The 18683-nt window shown below is 36.7% G+C and overlaps 2 protein-coding genes and 1 long non-coding RNA gene across 3 annotated transcripts; 1 reads left to right on the forward strand and 2 right to left on the reverse strand.

Moving 5' to 3' along the window:
* Window positions 1–3530: 3530 nt before the first annotated feature.
* On the reverse strand, window positions 3531–4667 carry PPBP (pro-platelet basic protein). The gene is made up of 3 exons (XM_012464392.3): window positions 4429–4667; window positions 4002–4137; window positions 3531–3874 (listed from the first exon to the last, which is right to left on the reverse strand). Exons 1-3 carry the CDS (start codon window positions 4574–4576, stop codon window positions 3772–3774), a joined length of 387 nt encoding a protein of 128 aa, XP_012319815.1. The 5' UTR covers window positions 4577–4667; the 3' UTR covers window positions 3531–3771.
* A 7153-nt stretch (window positions 4668–11820) lies between these two features.
* On the reverse strand, window positions 11821–14693 carry CXCL5 (C-X-C motif chemokine ligand 5). The gene is given in 5 exon segments (XM_012464391.2): window positions 11821–13761; window positions 14127–14210; window positions 14321–14453; window positions 14581–14669; window positions 14671–14693. Coding segments are annotated over 5 exon segments (351 nt in total). The 3' UTR covers window positions 11821–13739.
* Window positions 14694–14708: 15 nt separating this feature from the next.
* On the forward strand, window positions 14709–17987 carry LOC105725380 (uncharacterized). Its single transcript, XR_001109280.3, has 3 exons — window positions 14709–14879; window positions 15266–15427; window positions 16036–17987. It is a non-coding gene; the product is annotated as an uncharacterized LOC105725380 (long non-coding RNA).
* Window positions 17988–18683: the final 696 nt, after the last annotated feature.

Below are 18683 nucleotides of genomic sequence, written 5' to 3' on the forward strand. Positions count from 1 at the left end.
AAGCCTAAAGAAGTGTACAGTAATGTACTAGGCATTCACATTCACTCACCACTCACACTGATTCATCCAGAGCAACTTCCAGTCCTATAAGCTCCATTTGTGGTAACCGCCCTGTACAGGTGTACCATTTTACTCTCTTATACCATATTTTTACTATATCTTTTCTATGTTTACATATGTTCAGATACACAAATACTTACCATTGTGTTAAAACTTGCTACGGTATTCAGCACAGTGACATGCTTTGCAAGTTTATAGCCTGGGAGTAATAGACTGTACTATATAGCCTAGTTTTGTAGTAGGCTATACCATTTAGGTTTGTGTAAGCACACCCTATGATGTTCACACAATGACAAAATCACCTAATGATGCATTTCTCAGAATGCATTTCAATTGTTAAGCAAAACATGACTGTATTTTTCAACATCCTGTATCCAACGCAATGGCTGTTGCAGAACCTGTTATAATTCATACATGTTTATGAACCTGAAACTTGAAACCCCTTCTGAGTTAGCAGCAAAGAGAGTGAAGAGGGGCATGGTTTTGCATATGGATGGGCAACACACTGGGTCTGTACAATCTTACACCCAGATTTTAATGTTTGCAGTGTTAAGGGATCCAGGTGGAACTGAGTGGCAAATAAATTACCATTTCCCTGCACTTAAACAGAATAACTCAATACATGCACACAAAAGTGAAAGACATCTATCTGCATCTCAGAAGGTATAAGCATGGTGTCAACACTATGCCATCTCTCGGAACTGATCTTGTCAGGTTTCAGTCAGAAACCACTAGACATAATGAGTGAGAGGCCTGCTAGCCTATAATTATTATAGTATATAAAACCTGCTATTTATGTATCAAGTTGTATTATGTGTGCCAATAATGCTATGTTGTTTGTAATGTAGTCTCTTCATTAGAGAAAGAAGAACAGAGGAAAGTACTGTGGTACAGTGATTAAGAGCACAATTTGAAATTCCTGCTCTGTTATCTATTTAGTTATATGAAAGCGGGCAAGTGTTTTAGACTCTTTAAACTTGATTTTTCTTTTCCGTAACACTGGGGAGGATAATAATAATCATAAGGAATAATTACTAACATTTATATATGATTTATTTGTGACATGCATTATTTTAAGAACCTAAAGTTTATTAACTCTTTTAACATAAACTCTATGAGGGAGGCAATGTTATTATCCCCATTTTAGGGATGAAGAAACTAAGGTAGAGAGATTAAGCAACATGACCTGATATACACAGCTAACAAGTGGTGGAGACAAGTTACCTCATTATTCGGACTCCATAGGATGTGCTTTTAATCTATTTTTTAAAAAATTGTTTAGTTCATGGCTAGCCATATGCAGAAAGCTGAAACTGGATCCCTTCCTTACACTTTATACAAAAATTAACTCTAGATGGATTAAAGATTTAAAAATGAAGCCTAACACCATAAAAACTCTAGAAGAAACCCTAAGCAATACCATTCAGGACATAGGCATGGGCAAGGACTTCATGACTAAAACACCAAAAGCATTGGCAACAAAAGCCAAAATAGACAAATGGGATCTAATTAAACTTAAGAGCTTCTGCACAGCAAAAGAAACAATCATTAGAGTGAACTGGCAACCAACAGAACAGGAAAAAAATTTTGCAAACTTCCCATCTGACAAAGGGCTAATATCTAGAATCTAACGAGAACTTAAACAAATTTACAAGAAAAAAACAAACAACCTCATCAAAAAGTGGGCAAAGGATATGCACAGACACTTTTCAAAAGAAGACATTTATGCAGCCGATAAACATGAAAAAAATACTCATCATCACTGGTCCTTGGAGAAATGCAAATAAAAAACACATTGAGATACCACCTCATGCCAGTTAGAATGGCAATCATTAAAAAATCAGGAGACAAGAGATGCTGGAGAGGATGTAGAGAAATAGAAATGCTTTTACACTGTTGGTGGGAATGTAAATTAATTCAACCATTGTGGAAGACAATGAGGTGATTTCTCAAAGATCTAGAAATAGAAGTGCTGTTTGATCCAGCAATCTCATTACTGGGGTATAAAATACCCAAAGGATTATAAATCATTTTATTATAAAGACACAGGCACACATATGTTTATTGTGGCACTGTTTACAATAGCAAACACTTGGAACCAACTCAAATTCCCATAATGGTAGAATGGATGAAGAAAATGTGACACATATACCTAATGGAATACTATGCAGCCATAGAAAGGATGAGTTCATGTCCTTTGCAGGGACATGGTTGAAACTGGAAGCCAACATTCTCAGCAAACTGACACAAGAACAGAAAACCAAAGACCTCATGTTCTCACTCATAAGTGAGTGTTGAACAATGAGAACACTCAGACACAGTGAGGGGAACATCACACACCGGGGCCTAGGCATGGAGGGCTAGGGGAGGATTAGCAGGGGTTGTGGGGATTGGGGAGGGATAGGATTAGGAGAAATACCTAATGTAGATGATGGAAAATGGATGCAGAAAACCACCACCATGGCACGTGCATACCTATGTAACAAACCTGCACGATCTGCATATGTACCCCAGAACTTAAAGTATAATATATAAATTTTTAAAAATTGTTTAGTTCTTGCATGCAAAACACTTACTATTCCTGACATATTAAAATGATTAATAAATTGGAACTATTATCATACTACATTAAGAATGACACAGATCGTCAATTTAGTGACTTTTTTGGCCATACTGTGAAATATCAATTATACAAAAAAAAAGGAGAAAAATTAAAGCTTTTTTCCCCAACGATTCTGTTAAAAGTAATAATATACAACAACAAATCAATAGCAAATTTTGATTTCACATTAATATTTTTGTAAGAATAGTGTAGGTGTAAATGTTAGGGGTTATAAAATGAATGAAAGTCCTATTGATTGAAAAAGTAAAATTAGGTGTCTAGTAAAGTTTAGGTTCTATATTGTATTTATTTATAAGGCTGATTCTAATATTAGAATTGTAACCATGTAGATTTTAACTGAATGCAAATAAATATCAAGTAAAGTCTTTTTCTTTCTTTCTTCCTTTCTTTTTTTTTTGTTCCAGAAAATTCATAGTTTCGTAAATAGAGTATGTTAATTTATTTCCATGATCTATTTTTTTGTTTTACTAGTGGCAAATATATTCACTTCAAATTAATAACCCCAGTTTATAAGACTTACATTCACAATTTTATTATTTTAGAGTTTGAAGGCTAAAATAAACATCAGAATAAACTTTCAGAGAATAATTTAAATAAGACATCCTAGGACTAAGACACTGAGAGACTCTAAGTTCCTAAATATATTAATAAAACTGTATTGAGCAAGTATTCTATGTTGGGTTCCATGTGATTGTGATTCCTATTATTGTTGATCACTATGAAATCTAATAATCATCATCAGTATGTCTAATAACCATAAAGTAGAGTAGGTAAAATCGACCACGTTTTGTTTGAATAGAAATTGTTAAATAAAAAAATGCAAAGCACAGTCCAATTTAACCAAGAATTAGAGAGTTGAAACCAGGCTTATTTATTTTCATCTTGTTTCTGCCATCTTTTAATCAGCTATCTCAGAATAAAATGTGATTTTTGAGACAGAATGAAAAACATATCCAACTTTTAATACAGCAAGAATAGGTATCCTGAATAAATGAGAACTCTAGAAAATCAAGGCTTCAAAAACCTTGAATTTTGAATTAAATCAAAAATTCCTGGGAGTTAAAGAAGTTTGGCAGAAATGGAACAAATTAGTCAGCGGATTCATCACCTTCCAATTTTTTCTGTACAATTTTCTTGATTCTGGGAGCATCTGGGTCCAGGCAGATTTTCCTCCCGTCCTTCAGTGTGGCTCTGCAAGAGACAACAGAATTATCTGTGGGTGTGCTGGCCCGAATAGCAGAACTAATCCATGAGACTGGAGGAAATGAGTGCAGATGAGGATGGAGGTAGAGGCAATAGCACAGAAGCAGCGACTTACATCACTTCAACTTTGTTGCAATGGATTCCTTTCCCAATCACTTCCAAACTTTGGATGTTTCTGGGATGTATTCCAGAGGTTGTCTTCATACACATGCAGCGCAGTTCAGCATATGAATCAATATCTCCACTTTCCTCTAGGGTAGAAAATGTGACCTTTTAGTAGTCATGAGTATTTTCTGCAGGTCCCTTATTTGCAGATTGAGGGTAATTGTACCTCTCTCATAAAGCCATTGTGAATATGATCTGTAAAGCTTTAGTAAAGGGCCCAAAAGAATGCCCAGCACACATGAAGTGCCCCCTCTGTGTGCTTCCTCCAATTGGAGTTGTTGGTATAATGGCACTCCTCAGCCTCAGGAGCACCAAGCCAGTCTTTCCCCCAGACACAGGTATAACAGAAGCATCAATAGATACAGGGAAGCATCTACCTTTGCTTTTCTCTAAGTTTCTCTTAGTTTGTCCATTGCTGGAGGAAGCCAGAGCAGTCAGCAGCAGTGACAGAAGCAGCAGCACCTGCAGGGCATGAAATGGCCTGGCACTCTTACAAGAAGGGATGGTATCGAGTCTGAGGCTCATGGTGGAGAAGGCTGAGCTAGAGATGTTTCCAGAGCCTCTGAATGAGGGTGAGTTGCTGCCTATAAGTCTGCATATAAGTGGCTTTTCATGCCCTGAACATGTCATTTATATGCCATCCCTCAAAGCCAGTGAGAAGGAAGAGGCAGGGAAGGAGGAAGTGAGGGTATGTGGTGATACACACATAAGCATGTGAAGCTGTGCCCAACCCAGAAAAATAGCACACGGGTCAAAATTCCTACTAAGTTACATATTACGCATCACTTCACATTTCTACTGTCCCTTTCTCAATACTATTTCCCTTAAACATGCGTTAGAACTCTTTAGGAAGGTGAGAACTAAACTGAAATACTACATGCATTTTCTTTGTATGACTGTATAACAATATGCTCTGCCTTTTCTATAATGCAGTTTTTAGGCTTAATAGAAACTCTAGGAGCACCTGAAAGCAAAAACATGTGGCTCTTGAAAAAGAGAGTTTTCTTTCCTTTTTAGTGCCAAAGAAAGCAAATGTTCTTTTCCTGGTTGTTGATAAATATTGGGATTGGTTTGGAGCATGTGAGTAAAATAAGAATCAATTACCATCAAAGTTGTCTTTGGATTTTAGCTTATTGGATTCTTTCTGCCTTCAATCTATATTATATTTTGTAATTTCATCTCATCTAGAACCTACAACAAAATTCATCCTCCTTTCTATTACAAAATAAGCTATTTGTTTCTGCTACCTATGGATACCTAAAAAGCAGGACCCAGAATATCTATATTTATTTTTATTTTTAATTTAACAGAAAAATGATATAGTTTATTGCAAGGATTCATTCACTGAAAACATATCTGAAATAAAACACACAAATTTTTCTTCATCATTTCTTCACATTCCTACTCTTCAGTGGTAAACATTGGTAACAATTTTGCCTTAGTTTTCTATTCTATCTGCATCTGCATGCACACGTGTATATGTACACAGAGAGACACGTTTAAAACATAAAGGTACACATATACATAGAAGTATTTTATATGAATCACTATACAGCTGACTTTTATCCTTCAAAAATATGTGTTCAGCATCTTTTCATGCCATCTTAATGTAGTCTTCCCCATTCTGCTTAATGACCACAAGACATCCTATGGTAAGAGCAGTAAATTACTCAACCTTGCCTTCTTGGTGCCCTTCAGGGTGTTTCCAGTTTTGCGCTACTAGAAATTGTGCAAGCAATGTCCTTACCAAGCAAAATATTTGTTCCTAAATTCTCAGACCCTAATTAAAGGTTTGATCTGAATTGCTGTATCCCTACAAAGATAGAGAGGTGGACCTACACATTACATCTTGACTTTATGTTATTTTCTGGTTCTCTGTCCCATCTATAAGACTTGCTTCCTCAAGTAAACCATACGCTTTTGTAGGGAGTGGCATGTCCTATGTCTTGTGTATCCTATAACAAGTAGGATACTTCAATACAAAGTAGGTCTTAATTAATAAATCAATGAATACGTATCACATGAAAGTTTCTGAATCCTTTATAATCACCTACAATTCCCAAGCCAAACTTGACAGTCCCCAAAGCAACCATATTATTTAAATAGATTTTGAAGATTGTCAATAAAGAAGAGGCAGATACATGTGGCCCTGGCAACAAGTTTTCTCCCTTTTACAACTATGTATAAGTCTCACAGAATGTTGTTTAAACTTCCCATATTCTTTTCTTACTTTTCATATCTTTAAATTTTAGAAGAGATGCTTAAAATATTAAATGTTCAAAATAACTCTCTATCAAAAATATGAATATAGTAAATTTTTTTTGAATCATGTTTTTGTTTTCAAGCCAATTTTCCCTATTGTTTAATAGTTATCTACTATGTCTACTCAAATTCTCGAGTCCTGTTTCTAAATGTGATAACCTACAGAACACATTTGACAGTTTACTTTATAAGTAAGCAGACTTCCAAATTAACTTGCCTTGAAAAGGTTCCGTGACTTGATGGTTACAGTTTGTCTCTGATTAAAGTATTTTATTGTGAATTCCTCAAATGGTTGATGTACTAATTAATGTAGAACCTACTGACACTAAACTGGATTTATTTCTAAGTTTAGAAATAAGGACAATTTATTTCTAAGTTTAGAGATAAGGACAATGATTTATTTCTAAGTTTGGTTGAAACAAAAAGTTTTATTGATTGTTTTGCACTTAGACATTTAGGCTATATGCTGTAATCTGTAGCTAATGATTTTAACTTCTGTATTGTACACTCCAATAAAAAAGAATACAACTCTGGTATGAGGAGTATTTTCGCCCTTATTTTAAGCTTTTCTGTTATCTAAAGCCCTTGTAACTTGTGAAAGACTCCAGAACACCCACAACTTCTTGGATGTGCCTTCCCAGGTCTGTCTTCTCATTTGGCTTTCTACAAACATATATAAAATTATTTCTGCCTCACTAGCCTTAATTTCAGTTGATGAATGTATTTCTTATTTTTCTCCACCCCATTTATTCTTATAAATAAAAGTTTAACAGTAGAACATATTAAACTGAAATAATTTTTCTCCCTGTCTCAACACAGAAATTATTAGTCTTAATAATTTAAGACAGAGAGTAGCCCACCAGGACACAGGATGAGGAGAGCAGTCTTCTTTCTAGTTCCTCCTGCGGAATGACTTTACAGTTGTTCCTCATTATTGAGATTGAGATGTGAATTCTCAAGTTAGATACATTTTCATTCAAACATAAGATCAAAACCATTTCCACAGCAAGATATAAAGGTTTTTAACACTATGCATAGTATCTTTTGTTTTCTGTTCAACCCTCAAACACCATTACTGAGAATATTTATTGGCTTCACTGGACACCTTTTTCTTTCCCTGCTTAACGCTATCCAGATTTCTTTACCCGTTCGTTAGTAAGATTTCCCAAAAGTTTCTAATCTTTCCGAGAAAACTGTATGAAAAGTTTTCTGAAGTAATGGTGATTTTGAGTGGGTTGATACCAGGAACGAGGTAGGCATGGAACACAGTATCATGGAGTCATTGCCCTAATCAACAAATGTGGCTTGTCACAAAAGACACATCATCAGCAAAATTCATGAGGAAATAGTAACAGATTTCTGGAATCATCAAAATTTCATAAGCATATCAATCAGCATTTGACATAAAACAATATTTTGCTAGTCTTTAACTCAAAAATATTGATTAGGCATCAATTGATTATGACTGAACTTGGTAACAGGTTTTATGAAGTTCTCTTTGCATGACTTAGTCATTTAATTATTTATTTTTTAAAAATTAGGCCTAAAATATTTGTGTAAAGCAATAGGATATTAAAAATACTCTACTCTTGCTATTATGATGACAACTGTGCTGTTAACTGCTGTTACTGTCATTTTCATCATTCCCTTCCATTTCCACGGTGAGAAACGCAGTACAGATGATGATAAATCGAGTGTACAGAAATGGTTAAATAACTTATTCAGTTAAAAGCATTATACAAGATTATTATTTAAATAAATGCTAGAAGTAGAAAAGAGTTATTTTGTTCCTTGCTTTTAAAATAACTTGACAGCCTTTTTATTAATCTTGCTTTGTCATTGTGGGTTTATGTATGTGTGTATTGGGGGGTGCTAAGTTATTTTAGCTCTTTTTTCTTTAAGTCATCTTATAAATAGCAGAGTCATGCAGGAAGCAAGCAAATTATCAAAGACCCAAAAGCACATTTTATGTTAGCTATTTTAAAAGAAAATATCTAGAGACACTGGAGGACCACTATCTATAAAATTAAGACATAGACTAGTTCTTCTCTGCCTCACATAGAACATTTTAAACGCACATTTTCCAAATCCTTCTTTCAAATATGAAGGAAATAGAATACCACCTGCAAATCAATCATAAAAGCAATTGGTACAGAAAATGCTAAGGATAGTACAATTTTGAGTCTGTTCGTTAAAGTATATTAATCAATAAATTTAAAATACTAGTCATCAAAATTTTTCTATAAGTGCTGAAACCAAATGTGCTTACTGTATAACTGTGAGTTGACAAGAATTGATCAGACATCAATTACTCTGACACTCAAATTAATTGAGGTTTTACTGTCTACTGCCCAGAGGTGAAGCACAGGGTAAAAGTGAAAGGAGAATGGGGAGGATGAAGGAGTTGAGGGGGAAGTATCTTCCTGGTGCTATTACATACAAGCACTTCAAAGTTTTGCAGGCCTCACAATTTGTGTTTTAAATTATGTTGGTTAATATCATTTGTTAAATCTAAATGTATGAAAGTTACCTAGCTTCCATTCATACTCATTCATTAAGGAAATTCTAACATATGTTGTTCTAGAGCCTACAAACACATTAAATTGTTAGAAAGTACCATTAATCCTCTTTTGTTGTGTAATAAGTCAACCTCATAGTGTCTTAAAATATTAATTTATTATTTCTGATAATTCTGTATGTTAGGTTGAGGTTCTTCTGCTAAGCTCACTTGAATGCAGTCAGAAGTGTGAAGCTAAAAAGTAGGACAACAGGGTGCCAATAGCCAATAATAACAATTGTATATTTTAAAATAAGTCATAAAAAGTGTAATTGGATTGTTTGTAATCCAAAGGATAAATGCTTGAGAGGTTGGATACCTCATTCTCAATGCGTTTATTTCACATTGCATGCCGGTATTAAAACATCTCATGTATCCCATAAATACATACATCTAATAAGTACCCACAACATTTTTTTAAAAAAATAAGAAAAATAATAAAATAATTTAAAACAAGTTGTTACTGGCCTAATTCACATGAGAGGTGGTTGGTGTTGACTATTTGCCGTGATTTCTGCTGGGGCACCTGGGCTCTTCTCCTACTCTTTTAAATATAATTATTCAACTTCTTACTAATAAGCAGAGATGAGAGATGGTGGGAGAGAAGGAGAATGGCAAGAGGAGAGAAGAGAAGAGAAGAAGAAGGAAAAGGAGAGAAGGAAGAAAATAGAAAGCAAAAAAAAAACAAAAAACCCACAAGCCAAAAGCCCTTCCAACACCCTCCTCCTCTCATCCTTGTCTCCTCTAGTCTTCTCTTCTAGTTCTTTCCCTCACCTCTTCTCCCCTTTCTTCCACTCTCCTTACTGGAAAATCTTTGTTCTGTGGGAAAACTGAGTATATTTGCAGCAGAAAACCGTAACTTAGACTGAAAGTTCCTCATCTTTATAATTTCCAGATCATAAGGACCCTGCACAGATAATAGGCATGTAAACAAGATTATCGATTAATGTAATTAAATTAATATTTGATTGATGAATATTAATACAAAGGAAAATACTTCATATATTCTGATAGGTACTATATAATTAACAGAAAATATAAAGAGAATATATAGTTTCCAGAGCTTCTTTAAAAAGACTCAAAGCCTATTCTAATTTATACAAGCACATGCCAATGTAAGCATGTGTAATATAATCCAACTGTAGTGTGAATGTATGTACATACATACGGATGTGATTAATCTTTTTTTCTTTTTCTTGTGTTTCATAAAGGAGCAATTTTCTATATAAATACCTATTCTTAGGTATTTATATAGTAAATTTGAGGGACAAGGGAATTTGAAGTACTGATCAGGATTGGGATAAGACAGAACCTCATTTGTCATTTAGCTAGGGAAATCTTAAGTATGAATACCTAACAATATATATTCAAATGAAATTGCTCTTTTAATTTTAGAGTGACAGTGGGACTTGTTTAGCCTAGATCACTTGCTTTTTGAATATCTAGTATGGGCTACACACTGTCCTACAAACTGAGATGAAGTTGATAAGCATTGTCCCTGCCCTCATAAAGCTTACATGAAGCTAGAATAGATAGACCCTAAACAAATGACACTAAACACATAAGCTCAATAAACTCTACAGTAACTTTGGTGAGAAAACCTTATGAAGGAAAAATATAGAGTGCTATGAGAGGGTATAAAAGGGGTCTCCTCAAAGGCAAGAGTAAGGCTTGGAGAGGTTTCTTCGAGGAAGTAAAAGGCAAGCTATCTCAGAAGGAAGGAAGGATAGTAGTTACCCTGGTAAAAGTGAGGGGAGGTGTTATAGATTGAGAGGATTGTGCATGCCAAAGCCTTTGTTTGACTACTCCTAGACAAGAAGAAGGAAAGAGGGTAAACAAGTTATAATTTAATTAAAACTGGGCACAGTAGCTCACACCTGTAATTCCAGCACTTTAGGGGGGCTGAGGCGGGTAGATGACCTGAGGTCAGGATTTCAAGACCACCCTGACCAACATGGTGAAACCTCACCTCTAGAAAAATATAAAAACTAGCTGGTCATGGTGGCAGGTGCCTGTGATCCCAGCTACTTGTGAGGCTTGGGCGGGAGAGTCACTTGAACCTGGGAGGTGGAGCTTGCAGTGAGCCGAGGTCATGCCATTGCACTCCAGCCTGGGCAACAGAGCAAGACTCCATCTCAAAAAACAAACAATAAACAACAACAACAACCACCTACCATGAGCCAGGTTATTGAACTGATAGCCTGAAGATCAGGGTAATTTATTAATTCATTAAGTCCTGCATTAAAGCTACATTGGGGATGCAGAGGTAGATATAATATGATTATTGCTCTGGGAGAGCTAGAGTAGATGAAGAAACCTATAAACAAATAAGAGTAATGCAGTATTTTTGTTGTAATTCAGTTAATGAGATGTTATGGGAGCATCAAAACAGAAGCCATGAGCTCTAACAAGGAAAACATGAAGGAGTTATTACTAGAGCTGCGTTCTTAAGGATGAATAAGCCTCCTCTTACATGCAGAAAAATGATAAGTGCCTTCCAGGTAGTGGTCCTAGGAAATGCGGTCATGGGCCTGGGAAAGAGCATGCCCAGTTAGGGAACTGAATGCCTGACTATAGTGAATTTGAGGGGCAAGGGAAGTTGAAGTGCTGATCAGGAGTGGAAGGAGACAGAACATCATCTGTCATGCTTAGCAACCTTTATTTCATGTCTAGGAAACAGTGAGCCAGTTCAGAATTAAGATGATAGGGAAATCCTATTTTATTTGTGTTTTCTAAAGACCCCAGAGGCTGTTGGTTCTGTGACGGAGTAACTGGAAGAGAAGTGAGCTTGGAGAAAGGTTGAACCAAGGCGATAGTATTAGGGATGAGGGACTTCTCTGCCAGCCAGAGAGGAGCAGAGTTTGTGTTTCATATTATACAGAACTGAAGATAAGTAAAATGTATTGTAACAGTATAGGAAGGAGAAACAATATGAATGAAGTTCAGAAATCTTTTATTGTTTTTTCAAAGGACAAAATAAAGACTACGAACCAATGAGACACATAGTAAAAAAAAGTACAATTTTAATATAATACATATGAATTAATACATACATAATTCCTCATAAAAAGGTCAAAACCTTTAAAAGATACAAAAAAGATCTAATACATATATATTATATATAAATATAATATATAAATATGTTTTTTTAACAATAAGTGTTTCATTTTTCTTGCAGTAGCTTTGTTAATTGCACAAAATCATGTTTTATTTTGGCCATTTAAATATTACCACACAATCTTATTCTGAAAGACAAATGTTCATTAAAAACAAAGCAAAAATAGGAATTCACAACCTTAATTACTTAGATTTGTCATTTAAAGCTTTAAAGAAAAAAATGGGAGGGGCTTTCTTATAAGCTTTTTCAGAAGCTTCACATTTTCTCCTTAGAAGGAAAGGATATCAAAACAAAGGTGAAATAGCTTAAACAGAAATGTTCATAAAAAGGAACTTTGCAGAATTGTCAGCGATATTTAAGACAACATAGACTAACTGGTTTCATTACAGTATCTTTCTCTGTCCCACCCGTAGTATGTCCCACCAGGACTAGAACAGGCTTTGCGTTCAGACAGAAATGCTTCAAAATCCCAATGAAATGAACTGTGCTAAAAACCCAATGGGTATCTTTCCTGCCCTTCCCCCTCATCTTCTGCAATCCTCTAACCCAGGTTCTACTCTGTGAAAGGGGCCAAACCTGTGAGCAGGGAGGGACCTCGCCCCTGTGTGGCTGCCTTATATATAATTATATATTCCACCACAAATACTGGCCTTCTGCAAATTATGATTTTGGAAAATCAACCCATGCAGAGGGATAAAAAGCTGACATCCCTTGGGTGACTTCTCCTTGTTTTTTTGCAGCATTCCAAGCCCCCTCTGGTCCCATATCCAAGGAGAAATGCTAGGGCCTTGAGATGTTGCTATATATTTTTTGAATTAAGTGATAAATTTATATTCAAACTGTTGGAATACGTTTTCAAAACTTTCAGAGTACAGGTCATTGTTAAGTTTGCCTTTACTTTAAAAACTAAAAGAATTCATTTCTGTATAAACTAGTAGTCAGGAATTTGCCTTTTTTCTAGCTTCTTCATCTATCTGAAATATATATTTAGTTACCAGTATTATAGTACTCCTAACCAAATAGTTAATAAATAGCATATAAAGTCAAAATTTAAAAGTAAATGATGGCATTTTGCCATACTAAGAAGATACAAAATGTCTAAAATTATATATAGAGAAAATATTAGTCCTCATATAACTTAAACTTTTAGAAATTCTGAATAAGGAAATATATTCTATACAGATAAGGTATGATATACTCAACTTTCTAATGCAAAATAATTAAATAATATCCCACGATCAAGAATAAGGAAATTCTCTAACATATTCCCCAAGAAACATAAAAATATTTCCTATTTCTTAAAATAAGATAAAGATAACAGTGAATCTCCATCAACAGAATTCTTAAGAAACATCATTTCCATATTAAACCCACAGCCTTCTCAGTTAACAGTTTAAGGAATATTTCTTGGAAATATAATAGTCAACTTCAATTCAAGACATTTTAAAAGATTAACAACCAGTGATTCTTGGCTCACACTACAGTCAATTGCCAAAAACTTCAATAGCATAGCAGATAAAATAACAGCAAATAGCTGAGGTACTATGCTAAACACTTCATTAGCTGAGCTGAAAGCTTAAGGGACAAACATAGGTTTTCCTCACACTCTTCAAAGTGAGGAATCTAGGAAGAAAGCTAACTACTGGAAAAAAAGAAAAAACACCTTCCTTCTCGTCTTCCCTGGGTCCAGAGACCTCCAGAAAACTGCTCTGCTGAAGACAGGGCAATTTTTCCATGTGTGCTCGTTTCTCTTAATCAGTTTTCCTGTTTACACTGTTGAGAAAATAGTTATATTAGTTTAACCATTTTTCGCACTCCTGTCTACTCCACCCTGTTGTCAAAATTCAGTGTTACAATGTTTGTTTAAAAGAAAGAGTATATAAAAATCAGTAAAAGCAATGCGTAAACAAAAAAACATAACTTAGTGACAAGCTGTGTGTAATTGCTCAAGTAGTTACATGTAAGATTGGTAACAAAGATTTTCCCAGGACAATCCAGAATAACTTTCCCTAGTTAACAACCTTTTAATTCTAAGCGTGGAATATGTTATCTAAATCGTACAGAGAGTAAAGACCTTGTGAAAGCTATGGTCTCCCCAGATGAAGTTTAAAAACCACAAAGATCAAAGTGACAAGTACCTGTCCAAAATTTTCTGGATGACTTTATTTAGAAAAGGGGCTTCTAGATCAAGACAAACTTCCTTCCCGTTCTTCATGGAGGCTCTGAAGGAAAGAAAAAGATGCACTCATGAGACATCAATGTTGAAGACCCGGGCTGGTGGACTTCTCTCTTGCCAAGGTCACAGTGGACACAGCAACACAGGAGAACTTACATCACTTCCACCTTGGAGCACTGCGGGCCTGGGGCGAACACCTGCAGATTACTGATCATTTTGAGGGGAACTCGCTGCGTAGTGTGTAAACAAATGCAACGCAGCTCTCTCAACACAGCAGCGACAGGACCAGCTGGGGAAGAAAGAGAGACACCTTTATAGCGCAGGTTGCTGAGAGAATTCCCTGGAAAGCAGCGGCCCCGCAGAGGCTGGGATGCAGGGCTGTGCCCCAGTGCGTCCCGCGTGCCCTGCGCTCTCACCGCTGGCGAGGGGCCCCGGCGCCGTCAGCAGCAGCAGCAGCAGCAGCGTGAGCGGCGCGCACGAGGAGCCCGAAGGACCAGGGAGACGGGGCGCGGCTGGACAGGAGGCTCATAGTGGTCAAGAGAGCGCTGCGACGGGGCGCGGGTTCCTGGAGGCGCAGAGATTGGGAGACCCGGAGCACCATGGCTTCCTCACGCCTTCCGCACTCCTTTTATTTTCACTTGTCCCTTCCGCCTGACAGGAAACTCAAGCTTTGGGATGCTGGGGAAATTCCCTGAACTCAATGTGGAAAGAAGAGGTTGGTGGATGGGGGCCGGATGATGGGAACTGGGGAGGAGAGTGGCCTGGAGGAGCTGCATACACCCCTATGGAGGAGGATATTGTAGCCCTGCCCCGAGATGGAGGGAGCTGCGGCTCCAGCCAGAAGGGAGCAGAGATTCATCACGACCTCATCTCCTGGGCCTGAGGTAGCCAGGGATGCCGGCTTTTCTAAGGCACACAGGCTCTGAGACATGCTCCTCCTCTCCTTCTAGAGAGAAAAGATGGAACCAAAGTAGTGGGAGCTCTGATATGAGAAAAATTTCTGAAAGTCAATCCTTTCTAAATATTATTACTATTATTCAGGAAATGTTATTCATGTTTAGAATTGCTCTAAACTGAAAGTCCTTCCTCTTTTCCTTGCAGACAGGTCATTCTAGGTTTCTTGAATGACTTTATGATTCTCTGGACTTCAGCCAGTTTTAGAAGCCAAGATAATATGGTAACAAGAGACTGTGTATTGCCACTTGAAGTCAGTGACCTGAAAGGACCACTGAGTTTTAACTCCCCCACTGATCACCTTCTTTGGTAAGTCCACTTACTGAGAATTCTCTACTTGTAGTATAGCAAGTATATATGTGTCCAGGTAGTTAAAACAAAAATCTTCTGAAATCACCCAGCAAATTGCCGTGGAAGATAATGTACTTTTGGCAGTTGCTGTGCTATTGAATTTGAAGAGATTTTGGCCTTATTGGGGGTGAGGTATAGTACGGTGAGCACAGACTAAGGCTTGCCAGGGAGCCCAGGCCTGCTCCAGCTCTGGCCCAACCCCTAGGTGTGTATTTGACACCACTTGGAGATGCTGTGGGATGCTGATGAGTTTGAGGAACTCTGTGAAAGCTTCTTCTAGGGGTTTGCATCAATTTGACAGCACAACAGCACCCACTTTGTTTTCCCCCAAACAACTTCATGGGGAGAGGAATGTTCCCCACAGGCTTCCAAACCATCTTGTTTCATGATTACTGGTGACAAAGACTGTTTCCACAGACCTGCTCTAGTCCCCATTGAGCCCTGCACTGCCACTTGAAATTGAAGGATGAAGTAGCTTCCAGCTTCCTCTCCCTCGCTCCTATTATCTGTGAAGGAGTTAAAGCACTGAAGGTTTAAGCATCTTTTATTCTCTCACTCCATGGCAGGCATGGCTATGGCACTGGAATGGCACACAGGCTTTCTTTCACAGAAATCTAACTAGATCCCCTCCTGGCTGGACCCTTGACCTCACAGCAGACCAGCAAAGGTAATCAGTAAACATGATGGCAATGAGAAACCAGTAACAAAACACAACTCTTTTACTTGTCACCTATGATACTGGGAATTTTATTAACTCCCCACCTATCATCTCCATTTGTGAGCAAGAAGGAGGTGTCATGGACCTTTAAAACTTTTATTCTGGAAGAAAACTTAAGAAATTCACTGGCTGAGGAAGGTTGGGTGGTATGGTGCTTACTCTGTGGGAAGCTAAATGAGAAGTTCTCACAGCTTCCTGACACCATCAGCGTCATACGTGACTCAGCAGTTGGCATCCTTCATCTTTCTGGAGAGTGGTAATCTGTAGAAAACAGCCTGCAGATTTAGTATATGGACATTTTAGAGATTAGCGTGTATCTAAAGACAAAAGATAAGCCTTGTTGAAGTGGTAAGACTTTAAAAAAATCTTGGGCAATTAAATTCAACTCAACCACAGGGAATAAATCACAGTATAAGACTTTGTTTTTTTTAAAAAAACTTTGTTTAATTACATAGGTTATTGACTTTTACACCGTGTGTGTGTGTGTGTGTGTGTGTGTGTGTGTAGGTTAGTTCTAAATAAGCTGCTTTAAACCTAAGTGAACATATAAATTTGTTTTTGGCACCAAATGGTGAAATTAGAGAGGGATCATGAGAAAAGACTGCCAATTCCTACTGATGGTCTTATAAATGTATATATCTCACCTGGTTTGCACTCTGAATCAATTCACCATAGCTTTTTGATGAAACACAAGAAGAAAAAAAATATTTCTTCAGCTGACAAGCAGATGATAGAAAGTCCTCACTAGAAGTGGGCTGCTGGGTTGCCCAATCTAATCAGGAAGCAATATATCACTTAACCTGGCTTCTCACGGAAATCACTCTGGCCCACTGCCTCTGCCTGGCTCCCATGTAGGCATCTCAGATGTTGGCTTTGTACAAACGTGGATGGTCGAAAGGTCGTCTGTGCTGAGCATGACAGCACCAAGAACCAAGGAAGACTCAGCACTTTAACAGTAATTGCCTCTTTATCACCAGTTTAAACAAAAGCCATTTGTCTTACCTGCACTGCATCCAGGTTGCAGAGAAAAACTCTGAGTTATTTTGTTCCCAACTAAAATAGAACAATTCATCCAATGGTATCAGCATCCTGATAGCCTGAAGGTTTAACTGTCTGTCTAAAGCAATCCTATTTTAGCCATTATACCACAGTATAATGTAATATGAAATAATATGGTATAAATGGTTTTTGGCTTCCAAAACACTTTCATGTTTATTATTTCTTGAGCTTCACATTAATTCTTAGATAAGAGAAATTTTCTTCCCCATTTTTGCAGCTAGGCAAAATGAGTTAAGTAGTAAAAAATCCAGCACTGGCAGTCAAGCACCATTACAAACCACATTCTTCTCAGTTGCTGGCAAGCACTCCCCAGTGGATCTCCACAATGTGGCTTACCACTTTATTGTGTTTCCCGATAACCACATTTTAAGTTGTTGAGATCCTCAATCCTTCCACTCCTGTCTTTGAGATTGCAATAACATCAAAGGTCCTAGAGGCTTCTAAGGTATTCCACCTGAAACCGTCCTCTGCTTTCTAAATCCCTCACTTTCTTCCAGGTAGATTCAAAGTCCTTTCTTCTTTGAGAAGGCTTATTCTGACAAAGTCATTTGTAAGGTATTCCTTCATCTTTACTCTTTGAACCTCTAGTGTACTTGTCATAACTACCTCATGAGACAGAGTTTAATTATTCCTTAATTTTGCCTTTGTCTGCCTCAAGTCAACTATAAACTCCTTAAAATCAGTGATGGCCTGCATTTCTCACATAACCTCCCATAATTTCCTAGATGAGTACCAAGCAGTCTATGAACACTTGGTGATGAATAATGATAACACTTTTTGTTTTAAAAAAAATTACAGTGTTCTTTACCTTACAAGTTGATATTAAAGAGAAAAGGATGGAGCTGTTTATTATCATTAACTCCTTTATTTTTCTAAACTTCACAATTTTGAATTGGCTGCCTCCTATGAGGGAAATTATTTCTTGGTTATTCTTAGAGGAAATTAGAATGATATTGATATTTTCATTCTTTGGAATCCAAACTGTTCAGAATAATGTTCAGAACCCAGAAAGACATTTAATGTTAAAAGAAATAAAATTATACAACTAAAATATTCACCAAATAACATAGTTTCTGTGACATTGAGACTGTTGGATGTAAATGACAAGTGGAAATTCTGATTATGTTATACCATGTTGAATGTTAACACTGTGGGTAGGTCATTACACATTATCTTTTCTAATAAACCAGAAAAGCCTTAAATTATGTGATTTATTATTTAGCATAGGCCTTTTCAAATGTATTTCTAACGTTCTATTTTTTCATATCCAATATTCTTTATATTATCTTTAAGAAATGCTATACAATTGCAATAACTAAGGATGTGAACACATTATCATCAGGTTAAGCATATCAAGGGTATCAATGTAAGGAAGGCAATAAGAGTTTAAGTAGAGGATAGAGTTACTTGTATGCAAAAGGAAAGAAAAAAGTTAAT

Source organism: Aotus nancymaae, unplaced genomic scaffold, assembly GCF_030222135.1.
Source record: "Aotus nancymaae isolate 86718 unplaced genomic scaffold, 86718_ANA_hifiasm-v0.15.2.pri h1tg000006l, whole genome shotgun sequence".
NCBI classification, from domain to species: domain Eukaryota; kingdom Metazoa; phylum Chordata; class Mammalia; order Primates; family Aotidae; genus Aotus; species Aotus nancymaae.